The sequence below is a fragment of the Equus quagga genome, chromosome 5 (assembly GCF_021613505.1).
Source record: "Equus quagga isolate Etosha38 chromosome 5, UCLA_HA_Equagga_1.0, whole genome shotgun sequence".
Taxonomy (NCBI): Eukaryota; Metazoa; Chordata; class Mammalia; order Perissodactyla; family Equidae; genus Equus; species Equus quagga.
In genome coordinates this window covers 55,874,773-55,888,662 of record NC_060271.1, presented here as the reverse complement: position 1 = coordinate 55,888,662, position 13,890 = coordinate 55,874,773, and the positions used below count along the sequence as shown (strand labels likewise).

General features: G+C 43.0%; 1 protein-coding gene across 49 annotated transcripts in view; it reads left to right on the top strand.

The window, feature by feature from the left end:
• MAP4K4 (mitogen-activated protein kinase kinase kinase kinase 4) overlaps positions 1 to 13,890 on the top strand; it is a 102,212-nt gene that overhangs the window by 42,775 nt on the left and 45,547 nt on the right. For all 49 annotated transcript variants that reach the window (XM_046662464.1, XM_046662458.1, XM_046662466.1 and 46 more), the window contains exons 7-10: positions 370 to 448; positions 4,179 to 4,354; positions 6,826 to 6,898; positions 8,640 to 8,850. In XM_046662464.1, coding sequence (XP_046518420.1) covers positions 370 to 448; positions 4,179 to 4,354; positions 6,826 to 6,898; positions 8,640 to 8,850 — 539 coding nt within the window. The remainder of the gene's footprint in view (positions 1 to 369; positions 449 to 4,178; positions 4,355 to 6,825; positions 6,899 to 8,639; positions 8,851 to 13,890) is intronic.

The window sequence follows — 13,890 nt, the reverse complement described above, 5'->3', positions numbered from 1 at the left end:
CTAATATAATCCCCACTACAACCCTCTGAAAATAAAATGATCTTCATTGTAATCTTATCGATGGTTTAGAAACTTAAGCTGTTAACTCCTTTAAAGGCTTTGAATCAGTATTTATCTTTGATTTATGAGAACTTTTCAATGTCTATTTGAAATTGTGTATTCTTCTTGTTGCTCTCATCCTCCTTATGTTTTGCTAAATGGGAAATTCAAAGTATGCCCTAGGATTCGTAACTAGATGTCTAAACTGCTTGACATGATACGGCACAGCAGTCAGATGCTGGGCAGAGCGTTGGATATTATGAGTGAGCCCTAGAAATGGAGCATGAGTAACATAAGTGCCATACTGATCCGCCCGTCTCCTCTCCCCAGCTCTCTGTGACATGCATCCAATGAGAGCACTGTTTCTCATTCCCAGAAACCCTCCTCCCCGGCTGAAGTCAAAAAAATGGTAAGCATGTATGGTTTTTTTTGTTGTTGTTGTTTTCCTTTTTTTTTTTTAATTGTTTCTTTTTAGTTTTACTCTGAGACAAAATTCTGGCCATTCTAACTCCAGAAGAACACAAGAGCCAGTGCCCCAAAACACCAGTGAAAAAGTGTATTGATTTTTTTTAATGTTTTTTTCTTGATAATTCTCTTTGAATTACAAAATAGTGACAAGTGACCATATGAAACACCATAACATGGTTAAAGAAAAAAGTTCCATTTGAATATCTAAACACACTTTTATGTGTAATGTATTTCTAAACATTTTCACCTTAAAAAAGCAAAGCTGTATTTACTTCCAGTTCCTCAGGTGAAATAGGATTTTAAAATTAATGGAGGCATTTACTGTAATTACTGCAAAATATTGAAGTCAGACTTACCCCTTTTCATTCCAGAAGAACACATTAAAGGAATGGTCCTCTCTGGGCTGCCACCTTCCCTTCTTCCTGCAGCCCTCATAGATTTGCTAAACAAAAACTGACATTCACGGGGGCCGGCCCGGTGGCACAGCGGTTAAGTGTACACGTTCCGCTTTGGTGGCCCGGGGTTCACTGGTTTGGATCCCGGGTGCGGACATGGCACCACTTGGCAAGCCATTCTGTTGCAGCCGTCCCACATATAAAGTAGAGGAAGATGGGCATGGATGTTAGCTCAGGACCAGTCTTCCTCAGCAAAAGAGGAGGATTGGCGGTGGATGTTAGCTCAGGGCTAATCTTCCTAAAAAAAAATTAAAAAAAATGATATCCATGGAGGGAGATGATGATAACCGTCACTGTCCAAAGAGGGAGATGATGATAACCGTCACTGTCCAAAGCCTCAAGCATTGCAGCAGTGTGGGAAATGCTGGTGTGGTTTAGTTTTAAAATCTTTAGAGGGCAGTGCTTTGTTTTTTGCCTGAGAATTTTGCCCACTTGTTCCCTCTTGAACTTTTTTCTGAGTCCTTTTCTATCTGTTCTTGTTTGCACCCAGTCTCCTCATGGATGGGGGCCCTTGCTCCTTTTTCTGTTCCTATTTCCCTGGGCTCATCTGTCTTATTAATGTCTACGTACTGTGGGTTTTTTTTCCCATTCTGAAACTGTTCTCACTAGTTTTCCGATTAATGTTGTCTCCTTTTAGGTTCTTGGCTCTAATTTTGAAATACGCAGAAGATCTCAATTTTAAGCCTTCTATCTGGATTTCGTGTTTTAGCTGTTGTATCTACTCTTTTCTTCTTGGTTGCTCATCTTCTGATGTTCTTCAGTTTTCTTCCCCCGTCTACGGGTATATACATGCTCACACAAATTTTCACTAGAGTTTCTTTCATACTCTTCCCTGTTTCTCCCTCTCCCTTTCCCCTAACACGTTTCATCGTCCTTTCTCCACCTTTGTCCGCTGGTAAGATTTTTCTCATTCTTTTTTATAGTGTCTTTAACCACATTCAACTCTAGAGAACTGAGGTTGTCTAATACCACTTAGCATTTCTTGGAGAGGTTCTATAAAGCTGTACAGTTGCTAAGCTTTTAGCCCCAGTTGGTCTTCTGTATTAACACATAAAACTCTGGGCATCCATGGGTGGCCAACCCTAGGGAACCAAATGCATATAATGGACATCACCAAGGAGTAACTGTGGGCCTTGGGTAACACTTTGAATTATGCTGAACAATACTCCATTATTCCTGTTGGAGTTTATTAAAGGGGGTTTATGCTTTATTCTTCAGGGTACCTCAGAATTTACAACTGGCCCACTCCAATTATTCTGTCCACTACTCGAGGTTTTGGATTAAGCACTCTGTGCATAGCACAGTGATGCAGAGAGACAGATGCAGATGACAATACACCAAACTTTGTCTCACTAAACTTGATTAGATGCATTTTCATCTGTTTACAGCATTATTCCCGTTTTACCAAAGTATTCTCAAGGAACAAGATGAATGCATAGTTCTTCTTCCTTTGTGATTGCTGTCTTCCTGTCCACCAGGTGTAAATTTCTACTACTGTTTTTGGAGAAGTGGCTTTCAAAAGATGATCAGTGAACTCTCTTCCAGCAGAACTTTTTAAAAGAATATATGTAGATCATTGATTCCCAAATGTTCATCTGTAGTCATGGTACATGAGAATCCCTTTGGAATCTTTTAATTTAGGGCCCCAACCTCAGTTTCTGGCTTGTTAGGTCTGAAGAGTGATCCAGGTATTTGTATTTTTAATAAGCTCCCAAAATGATCCTTGTGGGCAGTGGGGTTTGGGAATCTGTGTGTTAGAGCATTCAACTACAGCTGTGTGTAGAGTCCGCCACGTTCCTCACTAACCACAGAATACAGGAACAGCTTCTTTGAGTGACTCTGATGCCCTTCTCAGAGCTAACCCTGACTGAGTCTTCCATTCTTTTCTACTTGTTGTGCTAGCATTAGTAAACAATTCATCCTTCCCTGATACTTTCCTACCTTTGTTCATGTTTGTCCTTTCACTCTGGAATGATGTCTTCTCTCTCCCATCAACCTACTTTTTCTTGCTGTCTCACCTACTGTTAACAGTTGTTCTTTTTCCTTCCTGAGTTTGATTATACATCTGCTATTGTGTGTACATAAATTTCCTCCACTTTATTTCCTATGTCTGTTTCTTATAGAGCCTAGCATAAACGAATGTAAATCATTGATACATAAATATTTGTTGAATTGAAAAAATAGTAAGTTTGAATGGAAATAGAAGACTATAGAAATCGTTCTTAAAAGCAGTGAAGTAATTGGAAAAAACTGAACTAATTTTCTACATCACATTTTTAAAGACTGAATAACTCATTCATTCAACAAAAATTTATTACATTCCTATTGTTGTCTGCCATGCTTAGTGTTGGGCATTGCTGACAAATTGAAAAGTAGGAACCTGTACCATTTCAAACGAGCAGGGGGGACAGAAACATGGAGTGTACAGTCTGCTAAATGCAGACAACCCCAGGAGAAGGGCTCCTAGTTGGGGGCACGTGGTGGTGGAGTGTTGCCAGGAAAGGCTTAGCAAAAGAGACGATTCCTGAGCCGAGACTCAAGATACTACCGTATTGAGTGGGTAAGAGTGTCTCGGCTAAAGCTAGAGATCGATCGTCATGGACCGGGCATGGAGGAACAGGCGAGAGTGAAAGAGCCTCGCAGGGTAAATGTTGGTGACCGAGTCATGCCCCTCTCCAAACTGTAATTTCTACCCCTGTACATTAAGCCTGGAGAACTGATAGCTAAACCAGTGTGATCTCTGATTGAAATGTCATGTTAACAGGTTCAAGAGCCCCTGGCGTTTGGTCGCTGACTGGCTCCTTATCTCTTTGTCTGTCCTTGTCTCCTAGGTTCCAGTCATCTGTCCTCTGTCTGCCCTTGTTTTAGGAGAAACCTCCCTCAATCCTCTTGCTTCCTCCACCTCATGATTAAATGATTAATAAGCAATATTAGATTTAAACCCAATTCATTTAGATCTCGTCCCTTCCTAGCTCTCTATTTGTGGTATGTTGTCAGCGATGTGCTATGACTCGTAAACCGTGTTTAAGTAATGCTTCTGATCCCCAGTGGCCCTGAGTTCCTATTTATGTTCCTTAGCATATTCCTATGCCTTTTAGAATGTTCACAGTGAATTCTGAAGCTCTTCTTTGTTTGTAGGCTTATAAGTTACTGATATTTTAGAGCTTTGCTCTTTGTGGTAGAAATTTGATGATCTTTTTTTGCTTCCTCTTATAGGTCAAAGAAATTTTTTAGTTTTATAGAAGGGTGCCTGGTGAAGAATTACATGCAGCGGCCCTCCACAGAGCAGCTTTTGAAACATCCTTTTATAAGGGATCAGCCAAACGAAAGGCAAGTTAGAATCCAGCTTAAGGACCATATAGACCGGACCAGAAAGAAGAGAGGAGAGAAAGGTATTAAACCGGTTTTTATTTTCATCTTCAAATAATATTTTTTTTAGGTTTTTGCCAAGTGGAATAGGTTACTCCTTTCCCAGCCATGGGCTTGTGCCCGTCTGGCCAGTGCTGGAGTAGTGTGTCTGCTGTGCACAGGCTCCAGCCTGGCTCCGGGCGGAGCTCACCTGAGCTGTGTGGTATGTCACCAAGCTGACGCTGTTAGACAGGCACCACGGCCGGTCAGCGTGGTGGGACGTTTTTCCTGTCCTCTTCTGGAGACATCTTTGTCGCTACGCTTTTTACTTCATGGTGGACGTTGTGTTTGTATGTGTCACTCTGGGTTTATCGAGCACCAGCTGTGAACATTGTCATTAGCATGTGCGTCGTGTTACTCTCCTGCTCCAGAGCCCCGGGCTTTCTTAGCACTCACTGCTGCTGCAGGTGCTGTGGTCCGGCCTGGGCCATGCGCGTGAGCCGACTGCTCCACATGGATGTGCTCTGAGGAGAGTCACTTCGGGTTCCTTTCTGTTCCCAGTATTGGTTTCATGTCTTTACATGTTCCGCATTCGCCTGCCTGGAGTGCCCTCTGTTTCCTTCTGTCCAGCAAGGTTCATCACTGTCCTCGCTAAAGCTGCTTCTCCAGCTCACATTGATCTTTCTGTTTTGTGACTTCTTACAGTAACTTTACAGAACAAGATTTGGCTAACTGCCATCCCATTAGTGAATTTTTTTGACAATGAAATTTCAGAGACAAAGAAGCAGCTAAGAAGAGTAAGTTCAAGGCAGTAAAAGTCAGTCATCTTTGGAGACCTATACTGAGCTTTTCACATGTTTATTTGAGTCTTAACACGACTTTGGTACTCTGAGTTAAATCATCGCTGGTGTTTACAATAAATCCTTTGCCCTCTGATATATTCCGTCATCAAAGTAATTAAGTTTTGTATGTTAAGCTATGCAGTTGTAACGAAGTGTGCTAAAGTTTGAAAGTGAAATGAGACCTTTTTTATTTTTTTAAAAAAAGCTATTTGTACATTGGATCATTTCCCCATTACTTTGCTAATAGTAGCCAGCAGTCATGGGACATCTGCACTGCGCCAGGCGTTTCCTCGGTGGTTAACCTGGAGCGCCTCACATATTCCTCATCCTCCACCTTGTGCAGATGATAACAGTGGAGCACTTGACCTTCGTTTCTCTTATCTACAAGTCACAGTGCTGTCTTTTTTTCCTCCTTACATCCACTTTCCCCATACCTTCAGCCTCTCGTCAATAGCTAGTAGTTCACAGTACGATATTTTAAATGTAGCAGAGTACCTGTTTAAAAGATTCCAAAGATTATTCAGTTTGCAGTTTCCCTTGGAAGCCAGCATGTATCTATATGATCTTTAAAATTAGAGTTTTGATTGTCTAGCCTAGAAAAGAACTAAAGTCACATATATATGTGTATATATATGGGGGAGGGGGAGAGAGGTTGTGATGAATTTGTCCTGAACCATATTTTAAGTTCTCAGACCTGTTTTTCTTACTGGTAAACTGGTTTTCAATTTATATATCTCTGCAAAATGTTAGAAATGTATTTTTATTTGTGAATAGACTTTGTTTTAGAAATGTCTTCTTCAAACTTTCTACTTTTGATTGCTCTCTGGAGTGAAATTGCTTACTGAAAGTCAGGTGCTGACGTTAAAGTGCCGGGCTTAACAAAATGGACTGTTACTTTTGGGAAAATGGTATAAAACCTGTTGAAGTGAAGAAAAGTTATTCATGTTGAGACTTTTGCTTAGTCTGGTCTAAGTAGAGCAACTTTTGTCTCTTGCTGTGTGGTTTCATCAGTTTTTCCCTGGCTTCACCTTTATAATTTGTGGGAACATTTGATTTTGTTTTTTCTGCTCTAAGTACCTACCTAATGTTTCACTTTTTGTCAGTCCAGCGGACTTTTCTCTCTACTCCACTCTGTGGATCCCCGAGTGCTAAAAATAACCAAATAAATTCTTTCAGTTGATCCCACAACTAGAAGGACCTGCAACTAAGATATACATCTATGTACAGGGGGTGGTTGGGGAGATAAAGCAGAAAAAAAAATTCTTTCCGTTGCCTTAGCTAGTTGGGGCAGTTAAATCTCTTTCTTTTGAATTTTGGCACCGAGGTGACTTTCTGAATTTGCTTACGCCCTTGGGCCGCTTTTGTGTGTCAAGGACTCTGGAGCCCCTCTCACAGCCCTGCACCCCGTTAGCAGTTCATCCCGTAAGGAATTGTCTTGAATGCAGTGGAATCTGCTCTTCCATGGAGAGTGAGCCCAGCCCAGGACATTGCCACCATTCACTGTGGGAATTTGCTGTCACACTCCTCCTTCCCCCAAGTCCTCTGTACGTGTGTTATTTTCACAAGGAACGTATTGTTTAGTTTCTGCTGTAATGCGCTTGGAGATGTTTGCCTGTACATGCACGTGTCATGATTTGTGAGCTGTCCCATTCATCTTGTCCTTTTCTTTATAGATGAAACGGAATATGAGTACAGTGGGAGTGAGGAAGAAGAGGAGGAAGTGCCTGAACAGGAGGGAGAGCCAAGGTAATGGGAAAGCCACTGGTCAGCTCCCTCTTTATGAAGTTTCCTGTTGATGCCAGGGTTTCAGGAGATCCTTGTGTAGTATGAAGGAAGCTTAAATTATTTCGAAAGTGCCTTAATATCTTGCATTCTTTTTTTCTTTGAAAGATTCCTATAAACATTTTCCCCCTGTGGATCCCCTTTCCCAGCGGTTCTTTACCAGGATTGCATTGTTTCGCCTCCCACAGTTGTTTGGTTGTTTCCTGGGGATGGGGAGCTTGCCGCTGGCATTTGTTGCTCCAGGAAGCATGGATGGTTAATGTCTTGTGGTATATAGAACAGGCCTGCTCATCGGCCAGTGGGGCCTCCATTGAAAAACATTTCAGTGCTACCCAAAACGTGTTTGTTTGTTTTGGTTTTCCCACAAGTGTGGTTTCCAGCCTTTCATTTCCTCTATTAGGGTATATTCTGTCCTGATCCATTTTATAGTCTTTTTTTTTTTTTAAGATTGGCACCTGAGCTAACAACTATTGCCAATCTTTTTCTTCTTCTTTTCTTCTCCCCAAAGCCCCCCAGTACATAGTTGTATATTCTAGTTATGAGTGCCTCTGGTTGTGCCATGTGGGATGCCGCCTCAATGTGGCGTGATGAGCGGTGCCATGTCCGTCCCCAGGGTCCGGGCCCACCAAACCCTGGGCCGCTGAAGCAGAGCATGCGAACTTAACCAATCGGCCACGGGGCCAGCCCCATTTTGTAGTCTATGTTTTGGTTATCTCTGACTCCCCGAGGTACAGTGAAGTGGAAGGTTGAAGATTTGGTAGTGTGAACCTCATGGTAACTAATTAGTCAGGGGATAGAGGAATTTAAAATTTTGCTGACGGCCTTGCCTGCCGTCGTTCATGCTGCAGCTCCACGTAACTGACTGAACAGGAGAGGGAGGGGAGTAGGGAAAGGCCTGTGGGGACCCATGTGCAGAGAATGGGAGTTTGAAGACAGCATGTCAAGAGATGAGAATTTATTGAAAAAACTATAATACCTGTTTCTTCTTGCATAGGAGAAAATTTGAATCCCTTTGAGACTAAAAATTTTAGAGTAATTTGAACTGGTTTCATGAGCCATGTAGTTGTTTTTGGGTAGGAGCGTGGTATAATGACAGAGGCGATTTAAGGAGATTTATTTCCCACCTTACTCTGGGTGTTCTTGGAAGTGGAGAAGTGACTCAGCAGGGGGAGCAGCTAGGAATGATGCTGTTTAACGAGCGTGCAGTGGCTAATGCGTGGGGCCCACGTGGGCTCAGCTGCTGACCCTGAAAGTAAAGTAGGAGGGAATACATGACAAGACTGGCAGACCAGATGAAGAGGAAGGAACGGTGAGTCCTGAAGATTGCTCTGAGCTTTCTGTCCTGGCAGGCCGGGAACATGATGGTGCTTTTACTGATAGGAAATCAGTGATCAGAGAGGGACTAATGACGTGGGAGACGGTGATTTCAGCTTCTCGTTTGACAGTTTGAGTTGATGTGCGAATCCTAAGTAGAGATGTCTTGTCCAGCAGACATCCAGGACAGACTTTGAAGATATTTATGAAGTGGATAAAAGAAGATACAGTACTGTTAATTTGTAAATGTAGTTATTCCCGCGGATTATTAGCTGAATCCCCGAGTGGGCGCACTCGGTAGGAGAGTGACTGTGGACATGGAGTGGCGAGCTGGGGCTGCCGTCTCAGTTAGGGGACCTGACGCGCCCTGAAAGCCCCCTTTCTCCCACAGTTCCATTGTCAACGTGCCTGGTGAATCGACTCTGCGGCGGGATTTCTTGAGACTGCAGCAGGAGAACAAGGAACGTTCGGAGGCTCTTCGGAGACAACAGCTCCTGCAGGAGCAGCAGCTCCGCGAGCAGGAAGAATACAAAAGGCAGCTGCTGGCCGAGAGGCAGAAACGGATCGAGCAGCAGAAGGAACAGAGGCGGCGGCTAGAAGAGGTAAAAAGGACCATGTCCAAGTTGGTTTTCTCTTCTTTATTCACATTGGTGGCTGGACCCTCAGAGGAACATTCTCAGTATCCTCCTGAGGTAACACCCTCCCCCGGCGCAGCTCTTCAAGTAGCTTCTGAGGGAAAGCGGGTGCTCTCGGACTGGCAAGCCTTCACCTTCCTGGAGGTCTTAGAAAGGTTTTCTTTGCTTGTAAAAACTTTAAGGACCTGCCCCCCAGTTCCTCGTCCTCACGTTGTGTTAGCTGAGGAGCGGCAGGGCCCCAAAGACGGCCTCCTCCTGGCCTGCGAGGGCCGGTCCCACTGCGGGTCGGGTTGGCCGGTGCAGACTTGGCCTGATTGCTTTTCCACTCGTGGCCTGTAGGTTCAAGTTGATGTGTACCTATTTTTCTGAAACTTCAAAATTTTCACAGGAAAAACGTTTTTCTACAAGTGCCTTAACTTCAGATATTTTTTATAAATGCCTTAACTTTAGGTACACTTAAGAGTAAGGGATGAAGAAAAGAAGTATCTTGGGCGCAGAACAAATGCTGTTCTGGAATCTAGTTGTTGGTGTGGGCTTAGTTAGGTCCTGTGGGGGGAAATGGGTTTTGTGCTGCCTGCTCATTGACCTCATCAATAATGTCAATGTTGATACTGTGCAAACGCACAGCTTTTCATTTTTACTTCACAGAAACATTATCTCCCTGTATTTTACTTGGGATTCAAAAGAGTCTGCTAATTGTCTTTTCTGATTGCCTTTTGCTATGTATTTCACAGCTCCAAATTTTTCATTTATAATAGTTTCCATTTCACTTAATTCATGCACCTTATCGTTTCACCTTTGTCTTTCTGGCCAGAAAAGGAACCCAGAGCACTCACAAAGCCCTGGACTGATACTGTACAGTAGAGTTTAATTTAAACAACAACACGCGCTGGCACCCAAGTTACTTAAGAGCACATCATGGGGGGAATCTTTGTGTCGTTTTGTGTGTTTGTAGTCTAAATTTTGAAAACTCTAGTTTGCCCCTAGTTTAGAAAACCAGTCCCTGTCTAACTAAGGAGACTAGAAACATTCAGCCAGGACTCGTGGAGGAAAGCATCACCCTCCTCTGTAGGGACAGCACTGCTGTTCATGGAACTCTTTTTGCGGTTTATTTGCAAACTCTTTTTGTGCTGTTTTTAAGACTGTTCTCAGTGCTCTTTGAACATGACTGGAACCCCGAGTGGGTACTGAGGTTTGTTCCAGTTGCATGTTGGCCATTTGGACTTAATGAGAATGCTTAAGTTCTGAGGCTTTGGCTGTTTCTGGTTGTTTCTTTATGCAGTATTCTCCATTGTCCTTCTAGCCCTGGGTTCTACTTTCCTTAAGCATGTAGTACAGGTTGGTTTGGTGGTTTATAACTTGGAAGTGCCAAGGACCAGGTCAGCTAGAGCTCATTTGTAACACAGGCCATGGAAACTGCTTTCAGGCCAAGTGGCAGTGAGGTGAGCGTCCATTTTCCTGTCTGTACCCAGTAGGGAGTGAGAATTGCAAAGTGAATGGCTCTAGGTGAGGAACTGAAGTTTTAAAGCCATTTTGTTTCATTAGCTAAGTAGAGGCAAGAGAATTAGGGATGCCTGCTAAATGAGAACTTTCACTTCCCTTGATTCAATTAGCCTTTTAATTTCAGCTTCTCAGTAAAAGTTCAAACCCAGAGTCACTTCTTTGAACCTCTTCATCAGGAAAGATGGAGCTGGGTACTGAAACGGGGAACGTTTGCATGAGTAGAATCCACTGATCTGGATTCTTCATGATCTGCTCCTTTTTACTAGCCTGGGTAATTGGGCGTTGTTTGCACTCTGGCTCCCAGAAGGTCGCTGGGGAGTATTTGAGCCATGAGTGGTTTGTACCCTCTATTGCCATTACAGATTCAGTCAGAACTGTTCGGGGAACAGCATTCCTTTTGTTATTAACAGACGAAGTAGATAAAGATGGTCAGCCTCGCTCCTAAGATGAATGACAGTTAAAGCTGAAAGGAGATAACAATTGGCAAAAAAAATAGTCCAAAAGTCAAGGTTGTGGGAGACATGGTGCAGATATTCCTTTCTTTGCAACTGCCACCACCAGGCCCGGGGGCTCGGGACTCCTCCTGCCACCCCGCTCCTGTTTCTGAACGCTGTTCCTGAAGGTCCTTGTCTTTAAGAGCAGTCTGTGTGTGGACACTCCCCCCTGCCTTTCGTGCTCTTTGGAATTTGCTGCTGCTCGGATCTCTCTCCTTTGTTTTTCTCTGCTTCCTCCTCCTTGTCTCCTGTGTGAACTGGAGATCTTGAAAGTCCTTGAAGGTATTTTCGAATCTTTCTCCCAGTTTTGCTGAAAATGAGGTTTATGTTTGTTTTTTCCATTTTCCTTGTTTCTTCTGGACGCTCCCAGGACAAAAAGGGAAGAATGCTGAGCCCATGCAGCCCAAGTTCTTACCGGTCATTTCATCTCCTCCGCCTGCCCTCATGGCTCTTCAGACGTCTGAGTGTGCCCCTCAGTCTCTCTCTCCTCGACTCGCTCCACGTTTTCTCAGCTTGCTCTGAGGGAGGCATCCAGGTTCAGAACCGTGTAGGATAGCGATCTCCCCGCGTCGGAAGTTTGACCGTCACTGTATTATAGATGCCTCCTCACACCTTGGGCTCGTGTAGAACTTTGCCTCTCACTAATTTTTTTCAATGAAATTGTACACAAGACAGCTTTTTCACCCATTCTGTTCTTACTCATTCTTCATTTTTTTTTCCCCCCCCCCCCCCCCAAATTTAATTGTGTTGTCACTTTATCCTCCTGGTTTTGTGTTCTGTTTTCATTGAATCTTGATTTGGTACCTATTAACTGTTTTCCCTGCTCCCGTGACATCCACGTATTTGATTAGCGTGTCTTCTCGTTCTTCATCTAAGTTTAATAAAAATATTGAATGACATGTAATCTAAGTTGATTACTATGTTAGTTGGTGTACTCTGGATATGTTTTTGGACGTGTTACATATTTAACTAAGTTTCCTGTCTCCTAGTCGGTACTTCTTCATTTTGACCTCATGGGTACTGTCAAATTATTGGTAAAAACAAGATATATTTGTCTGTGGTTTGGTGTGCTACTTTAGTAAACTTCAAAAGAAGAGAGAATTTCTTAGTGAAGATTTGTTTTTGGCAAGCCTAAAGTGCCATCATAACAACAGCACATTCTTCTTCTTCTTTTTTTGGTGAGGAAGACTGGTCCTGAGATAACATCTGTTGCCAGTCCTCCTCTTTTTGCTTAAGGAAGATTGTCACTGAGCTAACATCTGTGCCAAACTTCCTCTACTTTATGTGGGATGCCACTGCAGCATGGCTTGATGAGCAGTAGGTCTATGCCCGGGATCTGAACCTGCAAACTCTGGGCTGCCAAAGCAGAGCACATGAATTTAACTGCTATGCCGTGGGCCAGCCCCTCACATTCTTGTTTTTTAAACCATGCGAAAATGATCTTTTTACTATAGATAGGAGTCAAAATTAAACTTTTCTTTTAAGGTTAGAACTTAACCTTTTCTTAAAAAAGGAAAAGGAAGAACCCTTCCCCTCTCCTCCCAGTCTCCCCTTTTGCAAAGATGACTGTGGTGCTTGTGCTCAGTAGACTTAGACACTTGCCCTCAGATCCAGTCACGGACTTCACTTCCAGGCTAGTCCCTGGCTCTCCCTCTCTGTTCTTGGAGACTTCTGATAGGATGTTCAAGGCATCCCCATCTCAGAATCTTCCTGAAGGTTTTTAAAAATAATCTCCTACTTTACCATCTCTCCTTTCAGAGTTTTTAGCCCTGGAGTTGCACTTGCCACTTTGTGGTTTGGGCTTCTGCTTCCTTTGAGTGAGTGTGTCCCCACTCTTGTTAGCGTGCTCCCCAGTGGTGTCTTTTCTTTGCCTTTTCTCACCAAGAAGGCACATGGTTACATTCATTTCTTTCATTTCTACAAATTCCATAGTGACTAAAAGTTTAGAGAGGTGAGTGGAAGAAATTGCAAACAAAGGAAAGCAAGAGAAGAACTATTTTCTGTGTGAACCTGGATTGGTACTGAAGCTAAATTGTAACACTAAGAAAACAGAAGTTTCTAAGAAAAAAATTAGTAAACCGTACATGTGTTTGTTGTGGATTTCTTGGCTCTGAGATCTTAGAAGGAAGACACAGTGAACTCCTTCACCCCAGCATGTTCCCATGCATTTTAAAGAAATGGGAACCGTTTCCTCACACTTCTTTGCCTACACAAAGGCCTTTGTTTGGCAGATACTAGTATCTATCATCAAGAGTACATGTTAGCACAGTGCTGCCTTCTTATAGTTGCAACGTAGTGCATGCGGTGATGATGGCGTCAGGGTGGCGAGGACCCCTGCGGCCGGGCCTGGCTTCTGTGAAGTCGGCAGCTCCATTGCTTTGCAGAGGGTAGCTGTCTTGTCTTGCGGAACTCCTAAGGTCTTAAACATTCTTTTGGCATCCCAGTGTAGTATCTGGTTGTACTTATAGTTAAGATTTTGTAAGAATTTTATTCAACGTTATTTCTTACCTAAAGATGAGGAAGAGCTGTCTTTGGGGAGAAGCAAACAGTTTGTCTACTAAGGCTTCATCTGAACTTGCACTTAAAACACTCGAGTCAGTGGTGTGTGTGCAGTAACGTGGCCTCGGAAGTTCTTGGAAAGAGCTGAATGTGAGGAACAGACTGCTTTATTAAAGTCAGTTTCTACTAACACCAGTAAGCCCAGTGGAGTGTGTTTAAATGGACCTCACTATTCTCAGTATGACCTGTTTAGAAAAGTTTCTAGAATTGTGAGATGAAAGCACTGCTTTTAAGTACCAAACTAGAAAGGGAACTTAAAGGTAATTAAAGCGTAGTTGGAAAAGTGCATGTTTACTCAGGCGTGCTTGGAGAAATGTAGGTAATAAGGAAATCTCTTTTTAATTTGACAGGTTTGGAAATCACTTTACAGCATCATGCAGTTTTCAATTTGTTTGACTTTGTTTTTAAAGAAAGAATGATTTAAGGAAATAATGATGACATTAGTTTGCAA